Here is a 13,351-nt window from a genome sequence, read left to right as displayed (position 1 = left end):
TCGCGCACAGACCATTTTTTTTCGTCTTTAAACTATCAAAAGTGGATTCGGACACGCCCTAAGTGCACCTGTGCCACGTGCTTCAGACAATGCGCTCAGATCGTTAAAATATGGGCCCATGGACTCAGGGTCGGCTCTGTAAATCTGGGGGCCCTAAGCAGGATAATTTTGGGGCCCTGCCTTGCAGTGAATAATGGAGTATTGCACTGCAAACCAGCAACTGTATACAATCTAACACTTACATATTTCATCTGTATATCTTTTAACATGATTGCCTACAATTATTTTATTGCTTATTAAAGTACACTCACTGAAACAGTAAAAGTAAAGATTATAGATTTGCAAATATAAGGTCAATTTGTTGTAAACAAATAAATATTAATAATTTAGCATTAACAATATATAGCTAACTTACAACATTAGCCATAGTGGTATGCGGCTCGCTATGCTCTACTGAAGCAGCAGTAGAGTCACCTCCTCCAGCTGTTGAGATTACAATATAATTAATAATAAATACAGTATGCAGAGTAGATAAAACACATTAATTTTAAATTAATATTAAAGTACAATTAGACAACATAGTGAATTATGATTATAAAACTAAATTTTTTATTGGCAAGAGGAAAATTAGCTATGTTGAAGTTGCGCACAAAACTATTCAAAAGAAAGGCAGTGGGAAATATTTCCTTGTGTCATCTCTGGTGTCAGCCTCATGAAATGTTTCTCCACGACCACCAAAATATTTAAGAATGGCTCCTCCTGAGAAAGTGACATTTAGTTTTTTACAATTATGTTAAGGGTAAATTAAAAGAAATCCAATGTTAAATTATATTATTTAATTATTTGTTGATTAACTCTTACATACTGTTCATATTTTAAACCTTCACAGCATGGAGTGAGATATTTTTTACCTTTTATGATTACATACAGTAATACATTCACTGTAAAAAAAAAATCAGGTGCCCAATTGAAAATTTTCTAGTGAGCGATCACATCTAAAATTTTCAGTTGGCCAAATTTAATTTCTTGAAATTTAATTGAATTAAAATGCATCAATTCACATTAATTCAATTTGGCCAATTGAAAAATTTAGATGTGATCGTTCACTAGAAAATTTTCAATTGGGGACCTGATTTTTTTTACAGTGTTCTTTACTAAAATTTACCACAAATCCATTTTGCTTTTAGGTGTCTTGTATCGATCATCATTCAAAAATGTTTCAGAGAGGACACTGTGTTTTCTTTAGGTTTAAATGGTCTGGGCGATTTAGCTTAACAATATATAAAATATTTCATAATAGTATATAGATTAATATTTATTAATAATCTTTAATTGCCTATTCAATTAAGACCATAAGAAAAAGCTTGTATTTAACCGCTTTATTTTAAACTTCATTTTGATTTTGACTGTCAAATGATTGCTCTTTCTCTTCCTATTACTTTCTTTATCTCGAATGTTCTTAAACTATTTTTTTATTGTAATAAGCAACTATTGAGACAAAGATTTTTCGTTTTTTTCTTTCCCAGAACTAGTGTAGGTCATGTAACGTTAACTGTTAAAAAGAAAATACATTCATAGGAGGTGGGTCTGTCTCTACGCGGTCTGTAGCCCAGAGCTGGGGCCGACGGCTGGACCATAGCGCAAGCAATGTTGATTCAGCATAATCGACGGACAGCTAATGTTATGCTGCGTTCACACCAAACGCAAATAGAGTGTCTGGCGCGAGTGATTTGATTTCAATGTTAAGTCAATGGAAAGGCGCGTTGACGCGCGTCTAGAGGTCCCGCGGCGCGGAAGGCGCTTTTCGCGCGGTGCGAATGACGCGAATTGAGCGTCTTGCATGATAAACTGCGGCGACGCTGGCGAGTGCAATCTGTAGTTAGGGGGCCCCCTAGTGGCGGCGGGGCCCTAAGCAGCCGCTTAGTTCGCTTATAGGGAGAGCCGGCTCTGCATGGTCTCAAGAGTAATGCAACATGTAAGGAAATGTCTAAATATAATACTATAATCAACACCTTGAGAGCTGTAATAGTGAAAACCCACACCAACATTTTTCGAGAGAGTTACACATGTAATACTTAAGCTATTTCATATGCAAAGATGTCAGCCAATCACAGCAGAGGACGTTTACACTGAAGTCTCACAGCAGCCAATCACAGCAGTGGGCGTTAACACTGAATTCTCACAGCATCCAATCACAGCAGTGGGCGTTTACACTGAAATCTCTCAGCAGACATGCCCCTTCAAAGAGAGCGTTCAGAGTAGAGGGCTAAAATCAGGGTAGGAAAAATGCCTTTTATTTCTAAATGATGTCAATTTTTTATGTAAAAATAATACCAACATTATAAGTGCACCCCGGGAAACATTATAAAACAATGCAGTTCTTGATCCCTTTAAAGGGTTAAAATTGTTACATTCAAAACATACATTTTAACATTAAACATTACATTTTGATAAATGTTAAATCCACTATTGCTTTATATAGCATTGTTCTATAGTCAATACATATTTAATGCAATTACATCTGAATTAACTGTAATTAAATTAAGGGAAAATTATGAGTAATCCCTCCATTTACTTTTTTAAGGGAGAATTACAGTAATGAATTACTTAGTAATGATTTACACCCAACACTGATTACATACAAATATCAATCCTTTATTGTAAAGAAAGTTCACAAACACACTTACAAACCAAATATTTGACAGGACGATAAAACGAAATATTGGAAAAACCCACTTCATGCAGAATTAAACAGCTGTGACTGATATCAAAGTGGTGTTTTTATGCACTCTAAAAAAATGCTGGGTTGTTTCAACCCATGTTTGGGTCAAATATGGACAAACGTTGGTTGCCATTTTCAGAGTGTCTATTACACTAAGTGCAAATAGTCCGCCTTGTTGGCAGAGGCTATCTACACTAACTCCGCCCACTGACGTCTGGTTGGGCCAGACAAAATTACAGAAGACGCTGGATTGTCATTAGTAGCAGTAGTATAGGGGTAGGGCGTGTAGCAGAAAGTTTCGGTGCAAATTGACCCGATTTCAAATCTGCCTTTTGAAGAACTCACTCTACTCCCATTTCCCATCATGTATCAGATCGGAAAGGCATTTATTTTCAATAAAAATTAAGAAAATATGAGAAAAGAGTAAATAAAGTGTCTAACATTTGTTTAATAATAAAGTGTTACGGGTTAGGGAGGGCTTTATTGTCCCAATAAGGTGGCATCCATTTAATAATTTTAATAAATATAATAATTTACACTATGTTATTATTGCATACTGTTTAATGCACAACACACAAAAGTGCAAATAATATCTGCCACAATTTAACTACTACTATTTAACTAACTAACTACTACTTATTGCAAATAGTTTTTGGAAATACTGCTATGTTTACACAGTGTAAATATTATCCATCGCTATTTAAACTTGTAAGGGCTATCGCTAATAAAATATGCTATTTTCACTTAGTGCAAATAGCAGCTGGATTGAAGGTGCACTATGTAACTTTTCCGTCCGCTAGAGGTCGCCTATGACACCACGTTTGAGCGCAGACTCTTGGGACATGTGGTCCTCACCTCACAGCCGTTCGAAAAGAATCGGGATAGGACTCGGACAGAAATCATGTTCATGGATGTGATTATTAACTTTACTGTAGTATGAAGCAGAGCAGGAGCTGAGCAAGGCTGCTGGAGCGATTGTTAATAAGATGAACGCAAAACACGCCTCGCGAGCAGCGGGACTTTTATTATGCCACAGTCGCCGGCGCCATTTCCGCTTTTCCGGTCATGAGTATGAGGTAACACAGCTCTGTTTATCATATTAGACACATCTGAGTGTGTTGAAAATGATTTTATGACGTTACTCAGAGTAAAGCATTTCTGCAAAATAAAACCAGAAACCGAGGGTAACGCAGATATGATGTCATTGACAGGCGACTCCCTCACACGTCCCGGTTCCTTGGTTAAAATAGCAATGTCTCATGATTTACAAATAGTTGTAAACATTTGGGATATTGTGAGTAGGCTACTCAACTGAACAAAATATATAGTGGTTTTTGGATATTTTACTGCAAAAATGTTACATATTGCAGCTTTAAAAAAAACAAACATATTTGACCAAATCATGTTTTACACACACTGTAAAAATACTATCTAAAATGTAACTTTTAATTCTTCAAGTATGCACTTTTTTGGTGCCCCAGTATATAACTTATGAAAAACGCAACGTCACGGTTTCCAATGTTGGCATGTACATGCAAAACACACAGATATGTGTGACACTCAACACAGCACAGTGACCTTGAGCGCGTGAGAAACTCGAACTGCACTGCGTTTTGGACCATTCGGCTTGCCATAGCGGCTGTTCGCTTGGCACTGCATGCACACCAATGAAAATACACGGCATTTTCTGTTTTCAACACCCAAAGGGTCTGCCATCTTTCTGCTTCGTGCATGCATCGCTCTCTCCGAGTCCGAGCAGCTGATTGTGTACATGCATTTGCCGCGTGCAGGGCCGGAGAGCACACATGCATGGCCGTCATCCGGGTTGCGTTCGTGCAGCAGACGCCAGAGAGGGAGAGAGAGAGCTGCTAACATCACGGTAATCAAAGGTGAATCCGGGACCGAGAGGAAACACGCCGATCTGCTGATCTCACGTGCATGGATTCAACGTTCGGCTGTCGGACTCTCAGTAAAGATGATGTGAATTACAGAATGCATTTCCGCATGATCAACGAACAGCAGGTGGAGGACATCACCATCGAGTTCTTCTACAAGCCGCACACCATCACCCTGCTGACATGCACCGTGCTCAGCCTCATGTACTTCGCCTTTACGCGGTGAGTGACGCACGAGCCTAAAGCCACACAGAGAGTAACTATAGCAACACGTCGGTTCAAACCGAAGTCTGTCTTTTGTGTCTTTTAGTGCATGCGTGTTGTTTTGAGGTCACCTACGTGCGTGTGTGTGTCGAAAGTCGACAAAACGATCTTATTACGAAGTGCGCATTTCACTTCCGGGAAAACCGACAAAAATATTGATGACGTCATCATGCACTCGGGGACATTTGTTAGTTTTTTTGTGTCCACAATGTCCACCTCCGTAATACCACCGTTTTCTATTAGTAAGAAAGTAGCAAGTCATGGTTAATGTCTGTGATGTAAACATGAGGCTATTCCTATTATAATACTTATATTAATAGGATATTTAAAGTTGGCTTGAAATGGATGTTGCAATTTGTCTTTTCTTCCCTATTGTGACATATATCCAAGTCGAACGGCTTCTGGAACAAGACATAAATCGGGTGGGGCTTGATTTTGTCCATCGGAATCATTGGATGATTGTGGTTTGCTATTGGTGGATCTCATGTGAGTGACGTGTGGCCCCGCCCTTCCGCCAGTAAACGCATCATCAGAGACGGGATGGGGAGTTATTCTGATTAAAGAATATGAGGCACATTAATTAGAATTAACAATGATGTGCACAGATACTGCAGTATTCCATAAAATAAAAAAAATTTGTCAATTTACTTTAAAGTTTTTTGGGCCTTTTCATTGTCTTAATGCATATTACTGGTCTTTAACATGACAATTTGCCTCTGCATTTGTATTTTTTTATTAATCTTTAATAATCTATGATGTATTCAAGGCCGCAAGGGAAGACGGTGCAACCATAGACTGTAAAAAAATATGGACGTAGTGTCCGTGACGTCACTCATAGGATTCTGAAGAGCAGTTCTGAAGCGTAAAGTAGGGACAAGCTGGCCGTCGCCATCTTGGCAGCGCATTACTCCCGGATAACAGAAAATGGGCAAAGAGGCGGGACGTGGGCGGAGCTGAGGTGACGTGATGACTAACAGACAGCAGATAAATGACTATCCACCTGTCACTCAAAGTGGCCACGCCCTTATTATGCAGAACTTTAAGGCTTTATATAATGTAAACAAATGAGTTATAAAATAATTCACCCCCCTCACAGTTGTCATGAAGGGCAAAATTAGCCGTATAGACCAAAACCGCAATTTGTATCAGACTGTAAACTTTTTTTTTTCTGCGGTAAAGTTGGCCATTTTAACATGGGGCTCAATGAGATTCTGTTCCTTCTGGAGGCTGTCCCTAGTGGCCAGTCGATGAATTGCAGTTTAAGTCACTTCCGTGTTGGCTTCAAGAGAAACTGCAGGAGGTTGCCGCTTGGTAGCAACGCACAATATGGTGAATAAGTCCCGCCCAAGGGGGTAATCCTACACCCGGAAAGCGTATCTTCCATAGGGGCGGCCATTGCTAACCAAGCCATCACCTGCTGTTAGCATCCCATTGACTCCCATTCATTTTGGCGTCACTTTGACAGCGAATAACTTAACATCTGAGGCGTTTAAAGACTCCAATTGACCATTGTTTATTTCTTAAGAAACACGACAATGTATAAAAGGCTCCTTTACCTTTTATCTGACACTATCGCCCCGTAGAAGCTGTTTTTGTAAAAATAGGCTACCGATTGCGTCATAACCACGCGACAACTGTCGCATAGTAGAGGAATTACCGTATAGACAGGAGGAGAAGCTCATAGGCAATCTTTTACTGTCTATAGCCCTATTCGGACGGGATTAGTTTAACATGGGGAGGTGGGGGTAAAGTAATTATTACCAGAGGTTCTCTGTGATTTTAGTCCCGTCCGAATGTGCCATCTCGGTAATCATTACGGACAATGTCAGTAAAGATTACGGAGACTTTTACCTTCTGTAAAAAGGTCCGGAAAAATGACCTCGGGTAATACTAATCCCGTTCGAATAGACCCGGTGTAAAAATGTACGGTAAAATTCCATCATTTCCTGTTTAAAAGTAGTTTTGGCGCGTTTTGCAAGCATGGAAGCGCTTGAAGAAGCACTCGGTTTCGTTGTAGGTGGTGGGACCAGTCCCGCCGCTGGCCGCTTTGATGCCCTAAGCGCGATCACTTTATGATGCCCGCAGTGGCGGCGTTCGCGAATTTTGCAGCCGCGGGAGGGTCGAGAGAGCATTTTCTTGTGGTGCTCCCCGGAGCACTTGGTGCCCTACGCGCAGCGCGTGATGCGCGTGGTGGTAGCGGCGTCACTGGGTGGGACAACTCTGTGGCAAACCTCCAGTATTTTCCGCATACAATTTAAAGCAACAAGATCGAAAGCACTTTTTAGAGGCACAACACTTCTTTTAGCTTTAGGTGTCTATTAACAATACAATCCAAACAGAATCGTTAGACAGGACCTAAATGTTTATGTTTATGTTTATATATATATATATATATATATATTATACACACACACACACACACACACATATTGTGTGTTTGTTCACGTGAAAACAGGAAGCAACGCACATGACGACAAGGAGGTTACGTTGGTGCGTAAAGCGAGTTACCCCTCCCAATTCTGCTAGTTTTACTGAGATGTCTTATCCCGTGCGAATTGGCCATTAATATTACAGACGTCCTGAGGTAAAATTACTTTACCCCCACCTCCCCATGTTAAACTAATCCCGTCCGAATAGGGCTTATGAGGCAATCGGGGGGATGTGGAGGCATAAAGTCCGGGGGAAGCATGGGGAGAAGCCCATAGAGAGCCAAAAGCAACAGGACAAAATATTTCAACAACGTGATTCAGATTTGACTTTGCACAGCTACTAGAAGACTTACAACTGTCAGACAGGCCGATCACGTCACATCTACGCCTTCAAGCTCAGTCTGAGGCTGCGCAGTACATCAGCCATCAGGAAGTGAGTGCTTATACTTGACTTCACTTCCCCCCCGTCGAAGCCTATGGGGTCGCTGTGTCCATTTCTTTTACTGTCTATGGTCCCGCCTTCTACATGAAACCACCAATCGTTGATTAGTAAAGTCATCTCGTCACTGCAGCTGCCGTTTGAAGCTCCAGTTGCGTTTTGGACTGCGTGCGCATTAGCTTTATCCAGGCTGAATTAAAAATTTTTTGTCATGATTTGACTGTTTAGAAACAAATTTGATGTTACCTCATTCCACAAATTTGATGTTATCTGCACTTGCACGCCCGAGAGGCGTTTCAAAGATGGCCGCCGACGCTGAGTGAAATGACTTGTCTTAAAGTGACTTTGCCGCGCTGCAGTTCAGACAATTACATGCACATCTGACTCCATTCCAGTATGCAATGCTCACTTTTCACAATCCAGTTACAAAGAGATGAATAAAATCTCCAATCATTTAGTTTGCTTAAAACCCTCTGCTGCAATCTTGCATTCAGATCTGCCTGCATTTTTGGCATCTCAGCATCCAATCTACAAATGACAGACAGAACCAAGTCCCTGATAATCCATTACACATGACGTGGATGTACAGTATGTCACAATACGGAAGTAAAGATCTGTCGCTGCTTTCATCATGACATTAAGGGATTTGTTGCAACTGATCACAGGCAGAAAATACGTGGGAAATAGTTCGCAAAAACAGAAGTAGTAGTTCTCCTTATCAGTTCCAGTTAAGGAGACCATTGTAGATGGAAATTTTCAATAAAATGACATGTCTGAATGCATGCATCTACTGCTTTTTTTGGTGTGTATGGTGAACTTTGACACTTGTGAAATAGAAAGAGGAAGATCGTCTGTTTGTTCTGGTGTGTTTGAGTGTATGACCACATGTTTCCTTTGCAGAGATGATGGAAACCATGACAATAACCTGTGGGTGGGTCTCATCCTGGTCATCTCGTTTTTCTTGGTCATCAGCGTTCTTGCCTTCCCAAACGGTAAGAGTCTTGACCTCGGGCTGGTGTCTGAGAGCTCCAGTGTTTTATGATCATGCTCACATGGTTCTGTTCAGGTAACTAAGGCTGCATGCTATATTAAAATGAAATCGATATTGCAATATGCCGAGTTCAGACTGCACTATTTTCAATCACTGTTCTTTTCACACTGCATGACTATGAGAAAAGATTATGGCAGAGGACATGGTTGTAGACACAGGGAGAAATGATAGTGTTCTGCAAAGAGAGTTTGAGGTAAATCAATCATTTTGCTCCGTGCTGCTGTTGCAGCTGGTCAAGCAAATGTTTGTGGTGCTTTGTTTCTTTTTGATAGAATTGTTAAAGGGTTCGTTCACCCAAAAATGAAAATAATGTAATTTATTCCTCACCCTCATGCCGTTCCACACCCGTAAGACCTCCGTTCATCTTCGGAACACAAATGAAGATATTTGTGTTGACATCAGATGGCTCAGTGAGGCCTCCAAAGGCAGCAATGACATTTCCTCTCTCAAGATCCATTAAAGGGTTACTTCAGTGATTTACCATTAAGCTTTGTATTTAAACTGGGTCATTTATGCAGTAGAAATGTGAAATTATTTTTGAATTTGGTGCCTTCTAGACTGAGAAAAGACAGAAAATGTATTTTTGTCTCATGTGGATGAAAGACAACAACTCCCAGAATGCACTTGCTTCACTGCCCTACTCCGTACACTGTCGTTTTGATCTTCATAGTAATACAATCATTTAGTTCAGTTGGAGAATAAACACTACAATTAAAAACTAAACGTGTCTTTTCAATAAAGTGTGAGTGAGCCGAACAAACGTCACGGCACAGACGCAGCTGTGTCAGATTTCATTCATCATGAAGAGCTGAGCAGAGCTGAGGTAACGTTAAGCACCAGTCTGGCACGTTTTCCGATCGCATATGGAAGCTAAACTATCACAGGAATTCATTGAAAAGTTGAAACACTCACTTTACTCTGCACCACGCTCCGTTATTATGATTGTCCGTGCGGCCGTCTGTGTGTTACATTCTGTGTGTGAGATCTCTCCCTTATGGGCGCATTGATAACTTGCGGAACAGCTCCATCTAGTGGCTGTAGTCTTTAGCCTCTGGCCAAAAAATCCTCAGATGACGCAAAATAACGATATTTGCGTCATCGGAGGAATTTTTCCAGAAATAAAATGCATAATTCTCTCGTCTCAGGGGGATATGAGGGGGGAAAGTACCATAATTTGAATATACTACGGGGTTTCTACTGATACAAAGCCTAATGCTAAATCACTGAATTTACCATTTAATGTACTAAACACATATTCAGTTCATGTGAGTACAGTGGTTCAATGTGAATATTATAAAGCGGCGAGAATATTTTTGGTGTGCCGAAATAATGACTTGTATAGTGTTGGCATATTTCAAAAGACTGCTTCATGAAGCTTCGGAGCGTATCGAATCAACGGTTCGGAGCGCCAAAGTCACGTGATTTCAGCAGTTTGACACGCAAATTCACATCCGAATCATGATTCAACTCGCTGATTCATAACGCTCCGAAGCTTCATGAAGCAGTGTTTTGAAATTTAAATATATATTAAAATACTGATATTCTGGTCCATAACTCCTCCCTGAACCTCCTGCTGCCCTGTATCTTGTTCTCTCATTGGCTGTAGGTCATCGACGATGTCATTTTCAGTCAGAACACATTTCATACAGCAGGAATCAGGATTTTGAATCGCCGACAGATCCAGATATTTAGCATGACTCATCTGCAGGCCCACACGGAATATGCGCACGCAGAATTCAGCAGAAAACTCTGCAGATTGTTGTGCCTGTCATTTGAGAAGCATACACAACATGCGTGATTGTGAGGGGTAGTTGGCTGCGATTATTGATGTGAAATTTTTTTTTAGTGAGAGAGTTATACTTTAAAATGTCTCAAATAAAATTGACCAAGGAGGAGTTAAAGGGTTACTTCAGTGGTTTAGCATTAAGCTTTGTATTTAAACTGGGTCATTTATGTAGTAGAAATGTGAAATTATTTTTGAATTTGGTGCCTTCTAGACTGAGAAAAGACTGAACATTTATTTTTGTCTCATGTGGATGAAGGACAACAACTCCCAGAATGCACTTGCTTCGCTGCCCTACTCCGTACACCGTCGTTTTGATCTTCATAGTAATACAATCATTTCGTTCAGTTGGAGAATAAACACTACAATTAAAAACTGAACATGTCTTTTCAATAAAGTGTGAGTGAGCCGAACAAACGTCACGGCACAGACGCAGCTGTGTCAGATTTCATTCATCGAATAGCTGAGCAGAGCTGAGGTAACGTTAAGCACCAGTCTGGCACGTTTTCCGATCGCATATGGAAGCTAAACTATCACAGGAATTCATTGAAAAGTTGAAACACTCACTTTGCTCTGCATTGCCCCGTTATGAATGTGCGTGCGGCCGTCTGTGTGTTACATTCTGTGTGTGAGATCTCTCCCCTGTGGGCGGGTTGATAACATGCGGAACAGCTCCATCTAGTGGCTGTAGTCTTTAGCCTCTGGCCAAAAAATCCTCCGATGACGCAAAATGACGATATTTGCGTCATCGGAGGATTTTTTCCAGAAATAAAATGCATAATTCTCTCGTCTCAGGGGGATATGAGGGGGGAAAGTATCATAATTCGAATTTACTACCGGGTTTCTACTGATACAAAGCCTAATGCTAAATCACTGAAGTTACCCTTTAAGGAAACGTCACTTGTCTACAAAAATTACTTATTTATAGCCATTAAATTTTTTTTGCTCTATTGTTGAATGATATGAAATTGTTTATTTAATGATTTGTCTACAATACAATTGATAAAGCAATATTTTCTGTCTTTAAGTGGATGTAGCCTACAATAAGAGAGATCTAGCTTTGTTTAAAAAACAAGCTGTTCTATTTGTATTTGTATTGTAATCCTTAAATAAAAGTTAAGAAGTGAATATTTTATATTTTATTTGTAATGCTTTCAGTTCCAATATTCCTAGATATTTTTAACACATTTAAAACCATTCTGCATAATTCTGCAGATTTAAAAAAAAAAAAAAATGGCAGAAATCACAAAATGTTCACAGATTCTGTGTGGCCCTGCTCATCGGCGAGTCTCTGATCGCGTCTTTGATCATTCACACTGCGTGATTGCCATTCAGAGCACTGATTTCCCTATGATTTCTGGCATTTGACGGCTATTTCGCAAAACCTGTCTGCGAATCAAAATCGGGCAGTATGAACTCGGCATTAGTGTGATCGTGCAGGTTGCGATTGAATTATTTGCACACCTGATATTATTATGAGTGGCATGTGTGTAAATGAACACAATGTTGAGCTTAACTCTGAAACCGGCAGCGCATATTTTTATTTGCTGTCACCCTATTAAAATAAACGGTCGATAAGTTACTGTTTGAAAAAAGAAATTATTCTTCAAATTCAAATAAAATGATTAATTAATAGTATTGTAATTTTATACTACAATAAAATAATTTTTAATACTATGTTTTTTTTGTTTTGTTTTACTGTACAATAGTATTGCTACAATATTTTCTTTAATATTGTTATCTGAGAATAATCCCTTATATTAATTATTCTATTATAGCCATTGAATTGGTCAAAAACAGTGGGAATGTTGCATATGAAAACAACAACAAAAACAAGAAAAAAATAGTATAGGATTTACTTTGAAACTATTTTTACTCAGAAATTGCTAGTAAATTTCACAAATAATTAGTAACAAAAATCACCCAACATACTCTAGAATGATGCATTATTTCCAAATATAGCTATTCAAGTCCTGTATTTATTTCCATTGTTGCTATATATTGTGCAGAACAAAAATGTCGCAATGTCATGTTTTTCCAGTATCATGCAGCCATAATCATAACTCTATTAATTAATCTCTTTTCAGGACCGTTCACAAGACCCCATCCAGCAATATGGCGTATAGTGTTCGGTGAGTGTATCAGATGTGTTTATGTGACCTTGATGGCCAATTATGAAGCTTAATGATAAACATACACTGAGAGATGATTTTTAAACATGAATAAATGATGAGGGCAAGTCTGAGGTCGTATCTAAGTGGATGGATAAGTCGGGTAATGTAATTTTCCACCTTCATCTTTTCTGAAGTGCGTGTGCTATGTTGTCTTGCAGGGTTGAGTGTGCTGTACTTCCTCTTCCTCGTTTTCATCATCTTCCTGAACTGGGAGCAGGTGAAGTCGGTCATGTACTGGCTGGATCCCAATCTCCGCTATGCCAAACGGGAAGCAGACATCATGGTCAGTGATGTTCAGGGAAATCTGATCTGTTTTTTTTTTTATGGTTAAAGAAGTAGTTCACCCATAAATGAATTTGATGCCATTATGATTAAGCCCTAAAAAGGACAAAATCATTTCCTTTCTGCCAGAGCTCACAGATCAGGGTTATTATAGTTCACTAAAACTAAAACCATACAAATATTTTTTCTTACTGAAATAAAATATTTAAAAATGGCTAGTTGCCAAGGAAATATTTCTTGTTTTCATATAGTTTAACTTAACTTAATAAATAAATAATTAAATTAATAATAATAAATCTCTCTCTCTCTCTC

The 13,351-nt window shown here is 39.3% G+C and overlaps 1 protein-coding gene across 1 annotated transcript in view; it reads left to right on the top strand.

The window, feature by feature from the left end:
• Positions 1-2,643: 2,643 nt before the first annotated feature.
• The window catches only part of ptdss1a (phosphatidylserine synthase 1a), a 28,660-nt gene continuing 17,952 nt past the window's right edge, over positions 2,644-13,351 (top strand). The window contains exons 1-4 of the mRNA XM_079837332.1: positions 2,644-4,839; positions 8,650-8,741; positions 12,671-12,715; positions 12,916-13,040. Of these exons, the coding sequence (XP_079693458.1) occupies positions 4,661-4,839; positions 8,650-8,741; positions 12,671-12,715; positions 12,916-13,040 (441 nt within the window). The 5' untranslated portion in view covers positions 2,644-4,660. The remainder of the gene's footprint in view (positions 4,840-8,649; positions 8,742-12,670; positions 12,716-12,915; positions 13,041-13,351) is intronic.

Source organism: Gobio gobio, assembly GCF_949357685.1.
Source record: "Gobio gobio genome assembly, chromosome: 15".
In the NCBI taxonomy this organism is placed as follows: Eukaryota; Metazoa; Chordata; class Actinopteri; order Cypriniformes; family Gobionidae; genus Gobio; species Gobio gobio.
Note: the sequence above shows the minus strand (reverse complement) of the source record. Positions and strands in the feature narration are given on the sequence as shown.